General features: G+C 40.9%; 1 protein-coding gene across 4 annotated transcripts in view; it reads right to left on the reverse strand.

The window, feature by feature from the left end:
* The window catches only part of tenm4 (teneurin transmembrane protein 4), a 353,388-nt gene that overhangs the window by 233,439 nt on the left and 104,116 nt on the right, over nucleotides 1-15,833 (reverse strand). Inside the window, exon 3 of one of the 4 annotated variants that reach the window (XM_060944151.1) lies at nucleotides 9,565-9,792. The exons of the other annotated variants lie outside the window; for them this stretch is intronic. Coding sequence (XP_060800134.1) covers nucleotides 9,565-9,792 — 228 coding nt within the window. The remainder of the gene's footprint in view (nucleotides 1-9,564; nucleotides 9,793-15,833) is intronic. 4 annotated transcript variants of the gene reach the window in all.

Consider the following 15,833-nt stretch of genomic DNA (forward strand, 5'->3'; position numbering starts at 1 on the left):
AACACTTGTGTGTGTGTGTGTGTGTGTGTGGCTGGGAGAGTGTAAAAAAGCTGAAAAGCTAAGAATAAAAAGAGTTTTGGGAACTCAGTTCTGGCCTGCCATGCTTCTGTGCTCCACCCACCTGCTCTGATTCCTACACTCCCCTCCATGAGAAGTGTGTATCGACCTGAAGCTCAAAAATAACAACCCACACCAACGATGGTCACACCTGACAAAGCACGACATGCCCTGAACACCCAATCAAACTGCTGAGTTGTGAGAGATTTGATTCAAAATTAATCAAAAGACAGTCACCAGCCAGACAGATCATTAAAAGCAATCCACTGCTGCAGCCCCTACAGCTAAACACAGGAGCATCAAACCCCAACTTAATAGTGTTTGTCTACTCACATACAGCATTGATGGCAGTGGCTCTCCAACAACCTCATTTTTTTTCGGATACCAGATGTTACACACAGAGAAGCGCACAAGCAAAAACGTTTCCCCTGAGCTTAATTCAAAGCCTGGGGAATTCTGGTTTCAACACCACTGTTCTCAGTTCTGCTTACCAGTCAAACTACTGTTTCTCACCATTAAGGAAGACAGAGAAGGAAGGACACAGGGGAAACGAAGCTGTCTTCACAGGGCTGTGTCTGAAGACAAGCGTGTTTGAGAACAGAGTACTTGATCTACGCTACTCTCAAATTTGATATCAGCAAATGAAAGCTGACACATCAGGAGGAATAGTGAGACGGGTGTCTGTATTTATATAAAAGAAAACCTGAGAATAAATTGCTCCAAATGTATTCTTTCTTCTTTTTAATTGTAACAATTTCCAAAACTATTAACAGCACCGTCATCTGGAAATCTCAACCCTGATGAACATGCATGACGTCGTTCATGCATCCTTAAAGGTCCTGAAGATGGATCTGATGGCAAAATGCACAGATGGCTTTGATTGCCTCTTTTGTTATCTCCGTGGTAACTCCAAAAAGGACTGCATCAACATTAAAACCTAGTCAAAGTGTGTTTTTTAGCCAGAGGCTGCTGAAATGCCGCACGGTCCACTGTAAGAGTCCTTCTGGCTGGTCGCACTGCGCTTCTGTATAGCCATAAATCCTCTAATAGAGTGACATCTCAGGAAAAGGCCACCATCAATGGAATACCAACTAGTAAAACCCTCTTCCAAATTCATACAGATTCTTCCTTTGCCATGTGCCGCTCATTATCTCACTATTTCTTCATCCATATTTTAATATCAAAGTATCTCCTGCGGAAAACTTGTTCCATGGTGACCTCTTTAAACCCCATTTGCTTCCTTCGTGCTGGCAGCAGGGAAGAGGCCTGTGATAAAACGGGTTCCAAATGAAGCTCAGCTCATCTAAATGCAGGCATGAAGGACAACCTGGCGGCTTCATTCCCTGCCGCTCATTCCTGTCCAGTCAGCTGCAAAGGCATGTTGAATTGGCCTTTACAGAAGCGCACCATACTCAATTAGCAGCTCACTGTGGCCAAACCTCATGCTGCCTCATAGTCAAAGATGCAAACAACGGTATGGTGGGGTGAAAAGCAGAGCCCTAGATCTGGAGAACAGCAACCCAGCAGGGAGTCCACGCCCTGCTTTAATACTCTCTCCAGGAGCTGGGCCCGGACACAAACCTCAGGGCCACGGTGCAACACACGCTCAATAAGGAAGCTCAAGCTTCAGTGAGCTCACCTCATTGGTTAGCAAGCATTCAGAAAAGGATTTCTTTCTTTCTTTCTTTCTTTCTTTCTTTCTTTCTTTCTTTCTTTCTTTCTTTCTTTCTTCTGTGCACAAGGTATCTCTGAAAATTAAAGCAGATACGCAGAACCTTCATTTTTAAACAAATTTCTGAGTGGACAGTATCTCTATCCTTGACTCCTGTATGCTGCATAAATTGGAATTTAAAAAAAAGACATTTTTGAGAGTTAAAATCGACCGCAAAGTTGGCATTCGAGCTGCCCCGCTGAGCCAGCCAGCCCTGAGTGCGTGACATCACAGCGGTAATCGGTTTTAAGGCCGAGGCCTTTTACAGCTATAGACTAAAGTCATATAAATAAAAATTTATGGTGAAAGTAAGAAATCCCGTTACCAACTTGCTCAACTAAGACTGATTTGACTTCATTGATTGTGGGTTGACTCTCATTAAAACAGGATGGTGTTATAACTTATGCAACATACGTGTACATGCATGCATTTTCACTGATAAAATGTAAAAGGCTAATTAAATAATCAGATGAACTGAGACAATCACATTCTGAAGCAAATTAAATAAGCTTATACTGATAACTTAAACACACAATACAAGTTACATGTATTAATCTAAATGCAGCTAAACAACGAGTGTTGTTGTTTTTGTTAACCGTCTGTGTTCCACTTCTTGAAAGCCGATCTTGTGGCCGATTGTTTTGAAACAATCTAACTTTCAGTTGTTCGTTCAGTTCTCCGTTCATTCGCTTCTTCCACGTAAGGGCGAGATGGCAGCAATATCCAGTGGAGAAATCAGACGGCTGCTCCACTCATTCTCCATTTTCTCCATACTGAGTACTCCGCCAGTACTGCTTGGCTCAGGCAATTAGTAAAACCCGGGACGGAACGGGACGTCACCGGTTTTAGCAACAACCGCGGGGAGGTCATTGCCCGAGTGATGTCACGTCCCGTTCCGTCCCAGGTTTTACCAACAACACTCGGCTCACACTCCAGGAGAACTGGTGCAACTTAACTTACTTTCCTTTAAAAAAAAATAATAATAAAACAAATACTTTCCTTTTCTCCTAGTTTTATTTTCCTTTAATTGTTGGTACTGCACCCTCTTTCAATCCGGGCTTATAGCCAACGCTCCTCAACAGATCAGAAGTCTCGTTATGAGTCTTCAGTAAAATGTGCAGAGCAGAGAAGAGACCACTTCATAGGCACCCAGTGTGCCCGTGAACTTCTCGCAAAACATGTTCAAATCTTTGCAGTTTGAACATTCTTGGGCCATGAATGCAACGTAAATCCACCTTCTGTTGTGTTGCTGCCCCTGCCAGCAACACATCTACGTGGCATGGCGATAAATTAGCTCAAAATGGAGGATCGGAGTTGCAGTCAGCTCTGTGTTTTAGTATAGTGGAAATGGCGATGAGACCGATAAACTTCCTGCTGTGATGTTACAGACATCAAGGTCATTCACTCAGACCTGTATGAATCACTTTAATCGTAAAAATGACTACATTAGATTTATTGTTAACGCTTAAAACTATTCCTGTGCCATTCTTGAGGTCTCAAGGCATTTATAAACGAAAAGTCAGGCCATGGTTCTGCGTATATGCTTTAATGTCGATGAACAAAATGAAGCAGTAAGTGCATCGAAAAAGTACAACCAGTACTTTTATTTTATGCAACATGACTTATGACAGGCAGAAAGCCAGAACACCACAGTCAGCCTGATGGATGTTTGAATACCAGTGAATCAGACATGTACACCAGCCCCTGTGGCAAAATGTTTTAATTTCTAAACCGAGCTGTTTGTTTCGTTTCAGTGAAATGTGAGGCTGAATAATCTGAGGCCTCGTTTTTACATCAGATAGACTCGATTCTTTAGTCTTCATAATATCCAGATTCTGAGATTACCTTGGTCATGTCCTCGTGTATAATTCTCTCTCATCCACCTGAGAGGAATAGCAAATGTCTCAAAAAAAAAAAAGCACTCTGCAGCCCTTTTTAGCCCACATTTCAGCACAAGATCACATTCCCATAACTACATAATAGGGCTGATTTCAAAAGACGGAGACGAAATCATATCAGCGTCGAGCAACGCTGGCTCTGTCCTCCCTTATCATTTTACATGAGACGTGAGAATGTGGACTTGCACGTGTCCCATCCATGCACGGTGTTCCCATCCCACTCATTCTCTCTCTCTCTCTCTCTCTCTCTCTGTCTTTTTCCGTTTCATTATATTCCTCTGTTAGCCTATAGTCAAAACAGTGAAGTGGACTAATGTGGTCTAATGTAGTTGTTTCATTTCCTGACACGGTGACAATGTGAGAAAAAGAAGGATGGAGGGATGGTGGATTCGAAAGGGCTTAGAAACATATGGCCAGGGTTTCTATATTAACTGAGCTAATGAGCTCAGCGTGCTATGTTGAGCTTTTGATTAATGCTCATAACGACAGTTCAAAATGAATGGGATGACACCTGTTCATTTTAAAAGAAGGACGATTCATTTAAAGGGGGCCGTGGCAGGTCTGAGGTATGAGTGCAAGACAAATCCATACGTGCTATTTAATGCTACGCTGCAGGATGAGTGAATTTAGCTTCAGTGGCTCATTAAGTGGTGTAAGTGAATAAACAATGGCATACCTTTTATAATGTAATTGGCTTCTTGTTCTGGCACAGATTTGCCAATAATAGCAGCCAAGCAATGAAAAACGACAAAGTCCTCTCTGAAGAATATCCCTCATTTATCGTTTGTCATTTATTTGCCGGTAATAAGAAGTAGGTGAGACTGCTGATGACCAGATTGTCAAGGGAAATCTGGAAAAGCAGCTTGAGGCCTGCTATTATATCAACAACAGCAGCAATGCAAAGCAACTGATCCATGACAATAAAGTTTCCATTATGTTACACTTACTTTCAGCATGCTAACGCTGCTAATGCATGCTCTTTTATTTCAGTCAAACAGAGCCGCATGGTACTTTACATAGCTCGCAGGCACAGAGACCGATTCCTTGGTGGTTGTGCTACCCCTCACTGTCAGCCTGAGGGTAACCTATATAACTGATGCAAATCGCAGCCGGGTGTCAAAGAGACAAATCCTGACTTTAAAACTGGCGAGTCACTTCATCACAGTTGTTTGCTAGATGACCAGGGGTTGTTTGTGGAGAAAACAGAAACCACACATCGGCATCTAATGTGCTGACAGATGGCTGGAATACTCCAGAGCTTGATGCAAGTGCAAGCCTTTGGGTAGTTAACGGGTAAAGTCAATCTATTATTTAGAGCATTTTTTGTTATGCTACATCAAAGGGCCTTTGGGAGACAGCAAGTGCTGATAGTCATTCATGCTCTCAGGGCCAGGCTAATCAAATACGACACTGCTCAAATAAAACAGTGTTTTAGTTTGCGAATGCACAATGAAATCCAATACTGATATCGGCTTAAAACTCTGGATCGTATTTCGTTTGATATATTTTCTGATTTCTGATGCTCTGGTTGTTGCGGATCAACTCAAGACACAACTTGCGTTAAATCCACCATCACAACACGTCTCGTGTTTCATATGACTCGGTCACAGAAACTTCCCAATAGTCACTCAGGGGAGGTCAATATCACATCAATATCACTTATTATTCTATCCACATTCACTGGATGTGCGCACGCTCTGATCGGCTACTCTACTACAAGGCTATCAACTCATACACCTTAAGTAGAGAGAAACAAAATGGCGGAGCGTGTTGCTGAACCAACCGAGGACGAAATAAAAACTCAACTTGAAAAACAAAACCCCAAAAATATATATAAAAAAAGGCAACAAAATATGGAACGAAAGAATTTGATAGTAAGAACGTATCTTTTTTATTTTTCAAGAATTATTATTATTATTATAGCATTTTCCACAAATTGCTACGGTCGTTTCGCCGGTTTGTTTACATTGTAAGCGGAAATGATTTTGTCGGACGCTTTGTATGCAGTCTTTATTTATCGAATTTGCAAAAATAAAAATAAAAATGCCCCGTTTCTCAAAATCCAGTGAATGTGGATAGAATAAAATAATTATTCCACTCAATCTTGTCGTACGTGGCTGATAGCTGACTCGGCACTATCAGCTCATGTACGACTCAATTTTGTGGAATAACTGTTCATTGTATGATACCCAGAACTGGTATTATTTCCAAAATAAAAATCACTTTTTGTCCACAACCTTCAGTAAAACCAAAAGAAAGAACAGTTGTACATGTACCTTTTAATCATTCTGTTGTTTGTTAGTAACGGGGGGGGTGTCAGGAAAAATGATTGGTTCTTTGATTGTTGTTTCAAGATCCAGCAAGAGAAACTAAAAGTCTTTTTTTTTTAATCAGAAAAAGCAGATTGACAACTTCAAAGCAAATCCTGTTTCTTTTGCTTCTTTCAAAAGCTCATCTCATTATCTCTAGCCGCTTTATCCTGTTCTACAGGGTCGCAGGCAAGCTGGAGCCTATCCCAGCTGACTACGGGCGAAAGGCGGGGTACACCCTGGACAAGTCGCCAGGTCATCACAGGGCTGACACATAGACACAGACAACCATTCACACTCACATTCACACCTACGGTCAATTTAGAGTCGCCAGTTAACCTAACCTGCATGTCTTTGGACTGTGGGGGAAACCGGAGCACCCGGAGGAAACCCACGCGGACACGGGGAGAACATGCAAACTCCGCACAGAAAGGCCCTCGCCGGCCACGGGGCTCGAACCTGGACCTTCTTGCTGTGAGGCGACAGCGCTAACCACTACACCACCGTGCCGCCCCTCTTTCAAAATCAAAAATGAAATTGTAAATGAACTAAAGCAGAAAAAAGTGTACGCTGTTCTGAAACCTGTGTTTGTTGCTAATAGGGCTGTAAATCGTTAGACCAAGGCTGGCCAATACGACTGACTCTCGCTTTTAGCTCACTTTAGACATGGCTTTGAAACCTTATTCTGAAATGATTGCAGATCTGACGAGAAGAGGATTGTCTTCCACAAAAATATCGGAGATGTTGCATGATGGTGGCAAAGCAAAAGGCTTTTTCTCAACTACAGTTTGCACTGAACGTGACTTAAAGTGACTTGCGATGCACTTATTTTGTGGAGGACGAGCCTTTTCTCACCATGTCCACAATCATTTCAGAACACTGCTCCAAAGCCATACCTCAAGCTCGCCAGAAGCAAGAAGCAAGAGTTACAGGTGTATGTGCAGACCATGACCTAATGATACGGTATAACACCTTATCAGCAATAAACACATGTTTCAGAAAAACAGAGTTTCAAATAATCAAAGCAGTATTCTGGTTTTTTTTCCTGCTTTTGTACACAGATCAGGAACACAGAAGTAAAACTGCACACTTTTGCAAAACTCTTTAATTAAACAACGTCCCAAACTAAATCTGTACAACCATAATATCAACTGACACCTGATTTACCATCCGGGACCTTGCTTCTGATTAACAGCTCATTACTGCAGAGTCACACGTCAAACTGGTAATTACAGCAATCAGTGCACAGCATTATGCATTGCTTAAATGCGTATCAGTTGCTTGAATCTAAAATGTTATCAAATATCACCAAAAATGATTTGATATTTTATTAAAAAAAAAGAAGATGAAACACTTCAAAGGGGATGTGCTAACCGCAATGTTACGGTACAGCTTCTGGCTTACTGATCTGTCTTGAATAAATTTCGATCAAACTTTTTTTAAACGTAGACTGCTTTTCAGAGTTTTTCAAGTGTAAGTCATGAAAAGAATTTTCCTGACACCCAATTATTTTTGTTTAGTGGACCGAAAGCTACTGAATTTGAATCACAGACTTCCAATTTTATTTATTTATTTTTTGAATAGGACAATGAATGAATTTAGGGCCACATGGCCTGAAATTCTCCGCTATTTTTTCTTGCTTGACCATGACGCAATACAAAATACTACATCATGCATCATGTGGTGAGCTTTCCCTGTTCGTACAAGGCATTGTGAGATACAAATTTGAAACAGGAGAGAAAAATGGAGGACAAGAGTGTGTGAATGAAACATGAAAGACCGACTACAGTAATGGAAGGTGAGAAGAAAAGACGTTATGTTATATACGAAGGAAAGGAAACGCAGGACCAAACTAATAAATACTGGTGGTCGGCGAGCACCTTGGTGTTATCAGCTGTTCGTTTAGCGACAGAATGATGGAACTGTCAGTGCACGGTCAAAGGTAAACCTGCGTATGCGCACACGGACTTCCTCCGCCTGCTTGACTGCGCGAAGTGAGCGATTTCATGCACATTATTTGCTAGAGAATCCCCTCAAATTAAATAACTTCCCAGCCACAGAATGGCCTGATATTTTGTCAGATATTACAGAAATAAACATATATCACAATGACCAAATTTCAGAGGGAACGAAATTTCACCGATTTTATGAACTCAAAAGGCCATCTAGCTTTAAGTCATTTTCGATTCCAGTGCTCATTTTTCCCTTTTCACCATTCAACTTTCAAAACTCTTGAAGCCTGACTGACTGCTGTGAAATATTTTATTTATTATTGATGATATTTAATATAATTCAGTCATAATTTAGTAGTTAAGGAGCCAAGAAGGAATTTCACAACTCTTGAAGGGGTAGTGCAAATATTTAATGCTAATGATGCGATGAAAGAAAGCTGCCATTGCTAATTTGCATAACATCGCATCTCAAAGACGCAGACATCCGCTATGATGCTAGAACCATGTCGGATGTCATATTCCTTGCTTCCTTCATGTTCGTTTTACAAGTTACAGTCTGCGTCCTGCTTTTGTCATGTGATCAATTAATTATTCCTTTGCACTTCTTTATATCTTTTAATTATTAATTCGATATAAAAATACAGCCCTCTCGAAACCTCTACTGAAGATATCTGAACTTCAAGGCGCCTGCAAATTGCTTGACCTTTCAACCGTGAAGCTGTGGACTACACCAGCATTCACAACACAGGATGAAATCTACCATGACAAGGGCAATGAAGCAAGACTTGCTGAGGTCTGTGCTAAACAGGAGAGATCCAACAATAGGAGTTATGCATTGTGGCACGCCGGGAACAATTGGAGGAATCAGCTGCTTGTTGAAAAAAAATTCAAAGAACAAACATCTTAAGCTAATTAAGTTCTCAGAATGAGATTTAAATATGCTGCTGTGCGAAAAAAAAAAAAGCATGAGTAACTACTATAATGGATGCTGAAATAAAATGAATTACAGTAATTGGTGTGACAATGGCAGCGTTACCTTCTCTGGAGCTCTAATATGTTTTAAAATAAAGGGTGACCAATGTAATGGAAATTTATACTGGATAAATTAAATGCCTAGGATGGAGGATGAAAACAAGGAACTCGAGAATTTATGAAGGCAAAAAACATTTTCAAATGTTTAACTGGATTCATAGAGCACATGAGTATGAGTAACAGGTTACTTTAAAGTGTTTGGCATCTCTTTGTGCTGAATATCCTCCTCTGAAGGTGTGCAACCTCGAAAAAATATAGACAACACTCCCCTGTGGGCCTGAGCAAAAACCCCAGGCCAAAAAAAAAAAAAAAATCTCCCATTGGCACTTGACTCATCTTCAACTACAGCTTTAAAACGGCAGTCTTTTAGCCTGAGGTGCGCGTCTTTGAGTTACAAAGTGCCAAGTTGAGTCAACGTCTATTGTCATCCAATCCATATACATGTACACAGGACAAAATATTGTGCCTCCAGGACCATCATGTAGCAAACAACACAATACAACACGTGCATAAGAGCAATAAAAAAACAAAAACAAAAAAACCCAGGATGCAAATGCACTCAAATAGCCGAAGGTACCGCCACAGCCTGTGTGTGAAGCACTCACCGTCAGCGGCCGCAGAGCCAGGGGCGCACACGCTCACGTTCCCTGAGCCGGTCTTAACTAAGAACGAAGAAGCAGGGCCAAACTCATCCTCCGACTCAGAGTCGGGGTCGGCCCGAGGCCCGCTGTTACCTAGCAACCTTCCCTGGCTCTCACTGGCTGCGTGGGCAGGGGGCGGGTAGGGGGAGGCGACGGGGGAGGAGGAGCCAGAGGAGCAATGCAGAGGAGGACCTGAGAATCAAACACACACACACACACCACACCACGCACAGACACAAACACACCAGAGAGAACTTAAAACAAAACACATATGTAACACATAACGTCACAAAAAAGCATGCAAATGATCTGATGCTGCATGAATCAAATCTGTCTGTCTCTCCCGTCCCTGAAGCCGTCATCAGAGAGGCAGGTTTAAATGAGTGCCGGGTATTCACATCTGGAGGCACCTCCAGTTGTTTTGAAAAGAAATGGCAATCATGGAGGGGTGTTTCCTTTTTCATCGCTCCATGAGACAGAAAGACTTTGGTGGTGCAAATTTTATGAGGCCTTTATAGCGAATGAGTAATGAATATGATTAATAATGAGAAAAATACAACATGAAGCAGTGCTGGGTGATAACACAATAAAATATGGATAGAAAATTGTGATCAATTACTGCATGTCACAATATGCTTTTCTGAGATATCATAAGTACAAAAATACTTGCTTGAAAAGATATTAAAGGAGAACTGAAGGCAATTTTTTTTATCATCAAAATTCTATTTATCTCATTTTATTAAATATAGGAATGCTATTTTGTCACTGCTATAGCAAGTTCTGAGTGTTTGAAATATGCTATGTAATACAGTGCTCAGCGTAAATGAGTCCACCTCCTTTGAAAAGTAACATTTTAAACAATATCTCAATGAACACAAACAATTTCCAAAATGTTGAAAAGACAAAGTTTAAAATAACATCTGTTTAACTTATAACGTGAAAGTAAGGTTAATAATATAACTTAGATTACACATTTTTTCAGTTTTACTCAAATTAGGGTGGTGCAAAAATGAGTACACCCCACAACAAAAACTACTACATCTAGTACTTTGTATGGCCTCCATGATTTTTAATGACAGCACCAAGTCTTCTAGGCATGGAATGAACAAGTTGGCGACATTTTGCAACATCAATCTTTTTCCATTCTTCAACAATGACCTCTTTTAGTGACTGGATGCTGGATGTAGAGTGATGCTCAACTTGTCTCTTCAGAATTCCCCAAAGAAAATAATTTATTAACACCACAAAGGTGAAGGCTACAAGAAGATCAGCAAAGCTTTACTTATCAGTCAGAATACTGTAGCAAAAGTGGTACAAAAATTTAAGAAAGATGGAACTGCGACCATCTCACAGAGACGTCCAGGTCATAACGGAAGTTAACACCTCGACCGGAGTGTCTTCTGATGAGAAGGGTTGAAGAAAATCGGCATGCGAGTTCACTGCAGTCATCTAAAGTAGAAAGCTAAACTGGGGTGACTATTTCCAGTGACACAATACAGCGTACACTGCAGAGGAATGGCATGCATGGATGCCGTCCACGAAAGAAGCCTCTCCTAAAGCCCAGGCACAAAAAAGCCCGCCTAGAGTTTGCCAGGGCCCATGCTGACAAAGATGAAGACTACTGGGACTCTATACTCTGGAGTGATGAGACCAAGATAAATGTTTTTGGAACTGATGGCTTCAAAACTGTATGGTGTCACAAAGATGAGGAATACAAAGAAAAATGCCTGGTGCCTACAGTGAAACATGGTGGTGGCAGTGTCCTTATGTGGGGCTGCATGAGTGCTGCTGGTGTCGGGGAGCTGCACTTCATTGATGGCATCATGAATTCACAGATGTATTGCTCTATACTGAAAGAGAAGATGCTACCATCACTCTGTGCTCTTGGTCGTCGTGCACTTTTCCAACATGACTAAACACACATCTAAGGCCACTGTTGGATTTCTGACGAAGAACAGGTTGAAAGTGATTCAGTGGCCAAGTATGTCTCCTGATCTGAACCCAATCGAACACCTATGGGGAATTCTGAAGAGACAAGTTGAGCATCACTCTCCATCCAGCATCCAGTCACTAAAAGAGGTCATTGTTGAAGAATGGGAAAAGATTGATGTTACAAAATGTCGCCAACTTGTTCATTCCATGCCTAGAAGACTTGGTGCTGTCATTAAAAATCATGGAGGTCATACAAAGTACTAGATGTAGTAGTTTTTGTTGTGGGGTGTACTCATTTTTGCACCACCCTAATTTGAGTAAAACTGAAAAAATGTGTAATCTAAGTTATATTATTAACCTTACTTTCATGTTATAAGTTAAACAGATGTTATATTAAACTTTGTCTTGTCAACATTTTGGAAATTGTTTGTGTTCATTGAAATATTGTTTAAAATGTTACTTTTCAAAGGGGGGGGGGGTACTCATTTACGCTGAGCACTATATATCGGTCCATATGTCAAAGCAATGGCCGTAAACGAGATTCGTCGAGACCTGTGCGAGACATCGTAGGACGGAAGTAAAGCGTACGGCGGAAATCAAAGTGACCGACATCTGCCAACGTTGTCAAAAGACGTGCGCGCGCGCCCTCTTTCGAATGCTGACGTGATCAAGCCGGAAGTGTTGTTTGTTTTGATAGCAATCAGGAAAGTTTGAAAAAAAAGTAGGCAGGAATCATCATTTACTGTAAACTCGTTTTTGTGCAATATTTCGTTTGGAAAACAGTTTTCAAAATGGTGGCACTGACACCTGGCTGACACTTCATGTTTCGAAGTCTCGCACAAGTCTCGTGAAGATCGCGCGGATAAGCGACGCCTGCCGTGGACCAAACGAACTACATTCAACACGGCTAAAAACCGAACAGGCCGATAAGTATAATATTTAATTGCAATTAGTTGCCAATACGAGTCACGATATAAGGTTACTAAAACCGAAAACGTAATTGAATAACACCTTAATTAAGAAATAAAGCAAGTTTAAAAATGACTTCGGTTCCCCTTTAAATAAAAGTATCATCAAATTCATTCAAAATATATATTTTATTTACTTATTTGTGGGGTTTTTTTTGTTTACATAGAAGGTTCTTGCCTATATATCGTGACACATTTTATGTATCAAAGAAATCCCTTTATGTGGTGTGATATGATGTTTCCATCACCCAGCCCACCCTAACATGCCTGCTTGACATTTTATTTAACATTTTAACGGTTAATGGGGGCAGCCATGGCCTGAAGGTTAGAGAAGGTTTGAGTCTTGGGCTCAAAGGGTTGCCGGTTCGATTTCTGGGATTGGCAGGAAAAATGTGAAGGGAGTTGACTGAATGAACAGCACTTTCCTCTTCCTTTGTAGCTGAAGTTCCCTTGAGCAAGACGCCTAACCCCCAACTGCTCCCCGGACGCTGTAGCATCGCTGCCCACTGCTCTGGGTATGTGTGTGCTCATTGCTCACTTGTGTGTTCATAGCTTCGGATGGGTTAAATGCAGAGGAGAAATTTCACTGTGCTTGAGTTCACATGTGACAAATAAAAGCTGCTTCTTCTTCTTCTTCTTCTTCTTCTTCTTATCAAGTCAATGCACAATATCTACTTTGGTTTCAACTTCATTCTTATTCTTTGCAGTAGAGAGCAGTAATTAGTGGAAAAAAGTTTTAAATATAACACTTTGCACAACATTTCGATGTTTGTTTGTCAACAGACGTTTGTTTAAATGTGTTTTATAAATAATATCTATGTACTAACTTACTATTAAATATACTTATTAACTGAAAATGACTTTTCTTTAAACAGGAGCTTTACTGACATTTACACCTAATTAATGTACACAGGCTCGTCAGTTATATTTATCCATCAAGCATCATGAGACTGTTACCTCACGTCATTTTGGTAATTCAGTTCTAAATCAGCTTTAACTTTTTAACTCCTACTCGTTCCAAATCAAATACAGAATGTAAAGTTCATCCCAGCCCAAACATTGACTCAGAAGATGTTTCGCTCATTAGTCTGCTTGTTTAATGTTCACATGCAGCATGATTACACAAACAACACCAGCATTCTTTCATGCAACACAGCACATAGAAATATATATATATATATACACACTACCGTTCAAAAATTTGGGGTCACCCAGACAATTTTGTGTTTTCCATGAAAAGTCACACTTTTATTTCCCACCATAAGTTGTAAAATGAATAGAAAATATAGTCAAGACATTTTTCTGGCCATTTTGAGCATTTAATCGACCCCACAAATGTGATGCTCCAGAAACTCAATCTGCTCAAAGGAAGGTCAGTTTTATAGCTTCTCTAAAGAGCTCAACTGTTTTCAGCTGTGCTAACATGATTGTACAAGGGTTTTCTAATCATCCATTAGCCTTCTGAGGCAATGAGCAAACACATTGTACCATTAGAACACTGGAGTGAGAGTTGCTGGAAATGGGCTTCTATACACCTATGGAGATATTGCACCAAAAACCAGACATTTGCAGCTAGAATAGTCATTTACCACATTAGCAATGTATAGAGTGGATTTCTGATTAGTTTAAAGTGATCTTGATTGAAAAGAACAGTGCTTTTCTTTCAAAAATAAGGAAATTTCAAAGTGACCCCAAACTTTTGAACGGTAGTATATAACACAGTATATATATAATACCATTTGCAATACAACGGATTCTAAAATAAGAGCATAACAAGCACGCTGAAAAAAAATCCTTTAAACAAAGGGGACACCTGAAGGGCCGATTTCTTGTGCTTCTTACATGGGCTTTCAATTTCCACATTCAAGACTCATTGTCTTTTCACTTCATTTTGTCATGGGGAGTTAAATCCTGGCAGTAGCCCCAATAAAGTGTGATTAACATTCGATGTTGTTCTCCCACATGCTGAAAAATGAGCACTTAAGTAAGATTATGGCAATGAGCTCAGCCTATCAGTCTAGTCTCATCAGCCATGCCTCGTCTAGCCGTGTTAAAATCCAGCTAAATGTACTTACTTAACAATCACAGGCTTGATATACACATGTGGATAGACAGATCACTGACAATTACGACAATTAAGAAATAATTAAACATAACAGACACGGAGAAAAACATCCAACCAGCCAGCTTCCTTTCGTCACATATTTTGCAAGGTCTTATGGGTCATAATCATGTACAATGAACAAATCTAAATTAAACGCTGACAAACAGAGACAAATTCGTACTAAAAATCCGGTCATAATTACAACAGGCGAGTAAACCAACCTTTTCCCTCCCAATTAAATTCATTATTCATTCATTATGTTTCACCTTGTGCTCAACTGTGCAGACTCTTTAACTGCTTTAAGTAATGAACGCATTGTTTTTCAGCTCAGAACTGCACATCGACGTCCTCTAAAAAGTACTGAAAGTCACATGTAGCTGAGACCGTTCCACATTTCCATACCTATGCACAGCTATGCAAAGAGAGTCCGTTTGTCTTACAGGGAAAGGTCGGCCTGTGGCTGACTGTGCTTAATTAAGCCAGCCTGCCGTAATTCATTCTCATCCGTTGCACTTACACAGGCAGTGAGCCATAGAGTGGGCTCAGTAAACAGAACACTCACAGCCTGGATATAGCTGAACGGAAAACTTCTTTTTGTTTGATTGAAGTTGACTGTTTTGCCCTTTACTTGTTGTTTAGAGTCAAAGCTGGACTGGCTCAGAACGCAGCATCAGCACACTGTAGTTATACACACACACACACAATGTGCGTGCTCTTGCATCCTCTCCAGACTCCAGACGGTCTCTCTCTCCTGGGACGTGGCCTTTCAGCCTGGTAGCGACAGCAATGCTCCACGGATCCTGAACTCAGCAGGCCACCCACGTTAGCAACGAAGCACTTTCTGCTCAGAAATCACCTAATTATGTGAGAAGGTGAAGAAACAGGAGCTGCTAATTTTCAAGTAGGCCGAGGTGCTGCATTTGCCATGGCAACCTCACTGTAACCTGCGAAGCTGGGCTAAACACGTGGCGTCACATGCCAAGGCGACTGGTACAAACAGCAGGGGCTGGCGTGGTCTTTTGCTTTCCCTGTATGTGCTTATATTGCAAAATCCAGCCTTCAGACACTCGCCTGCCTCACTGGCAAGTAAAGAGAAGCTGACTGAAGTTGCCTTGAAGTTTTCCATGCTGGATGAGGATACAAGCATCAGATCACGGCATGACAAATAGTTTCTAAATCTATTATTCTGAGCAGTAATACTGTAAGGCCTGGCTCAGGATTCCGCGAAT

Source organism: Neoarius graeffei, chromosome 17, assembly GCF_027579695.1.
Source record: "Neoarius graeffei isolate fNeoGra1 chromosome 17, fNeoGra1.pri, whole genome shotgun sequence".
NCBI classification, from domain to species: Eukaryota; Metazoa; Chordata; class Actinopteri; order Siluriformes; family Ariidae; genus Neoarius; species Neoarius graeffei.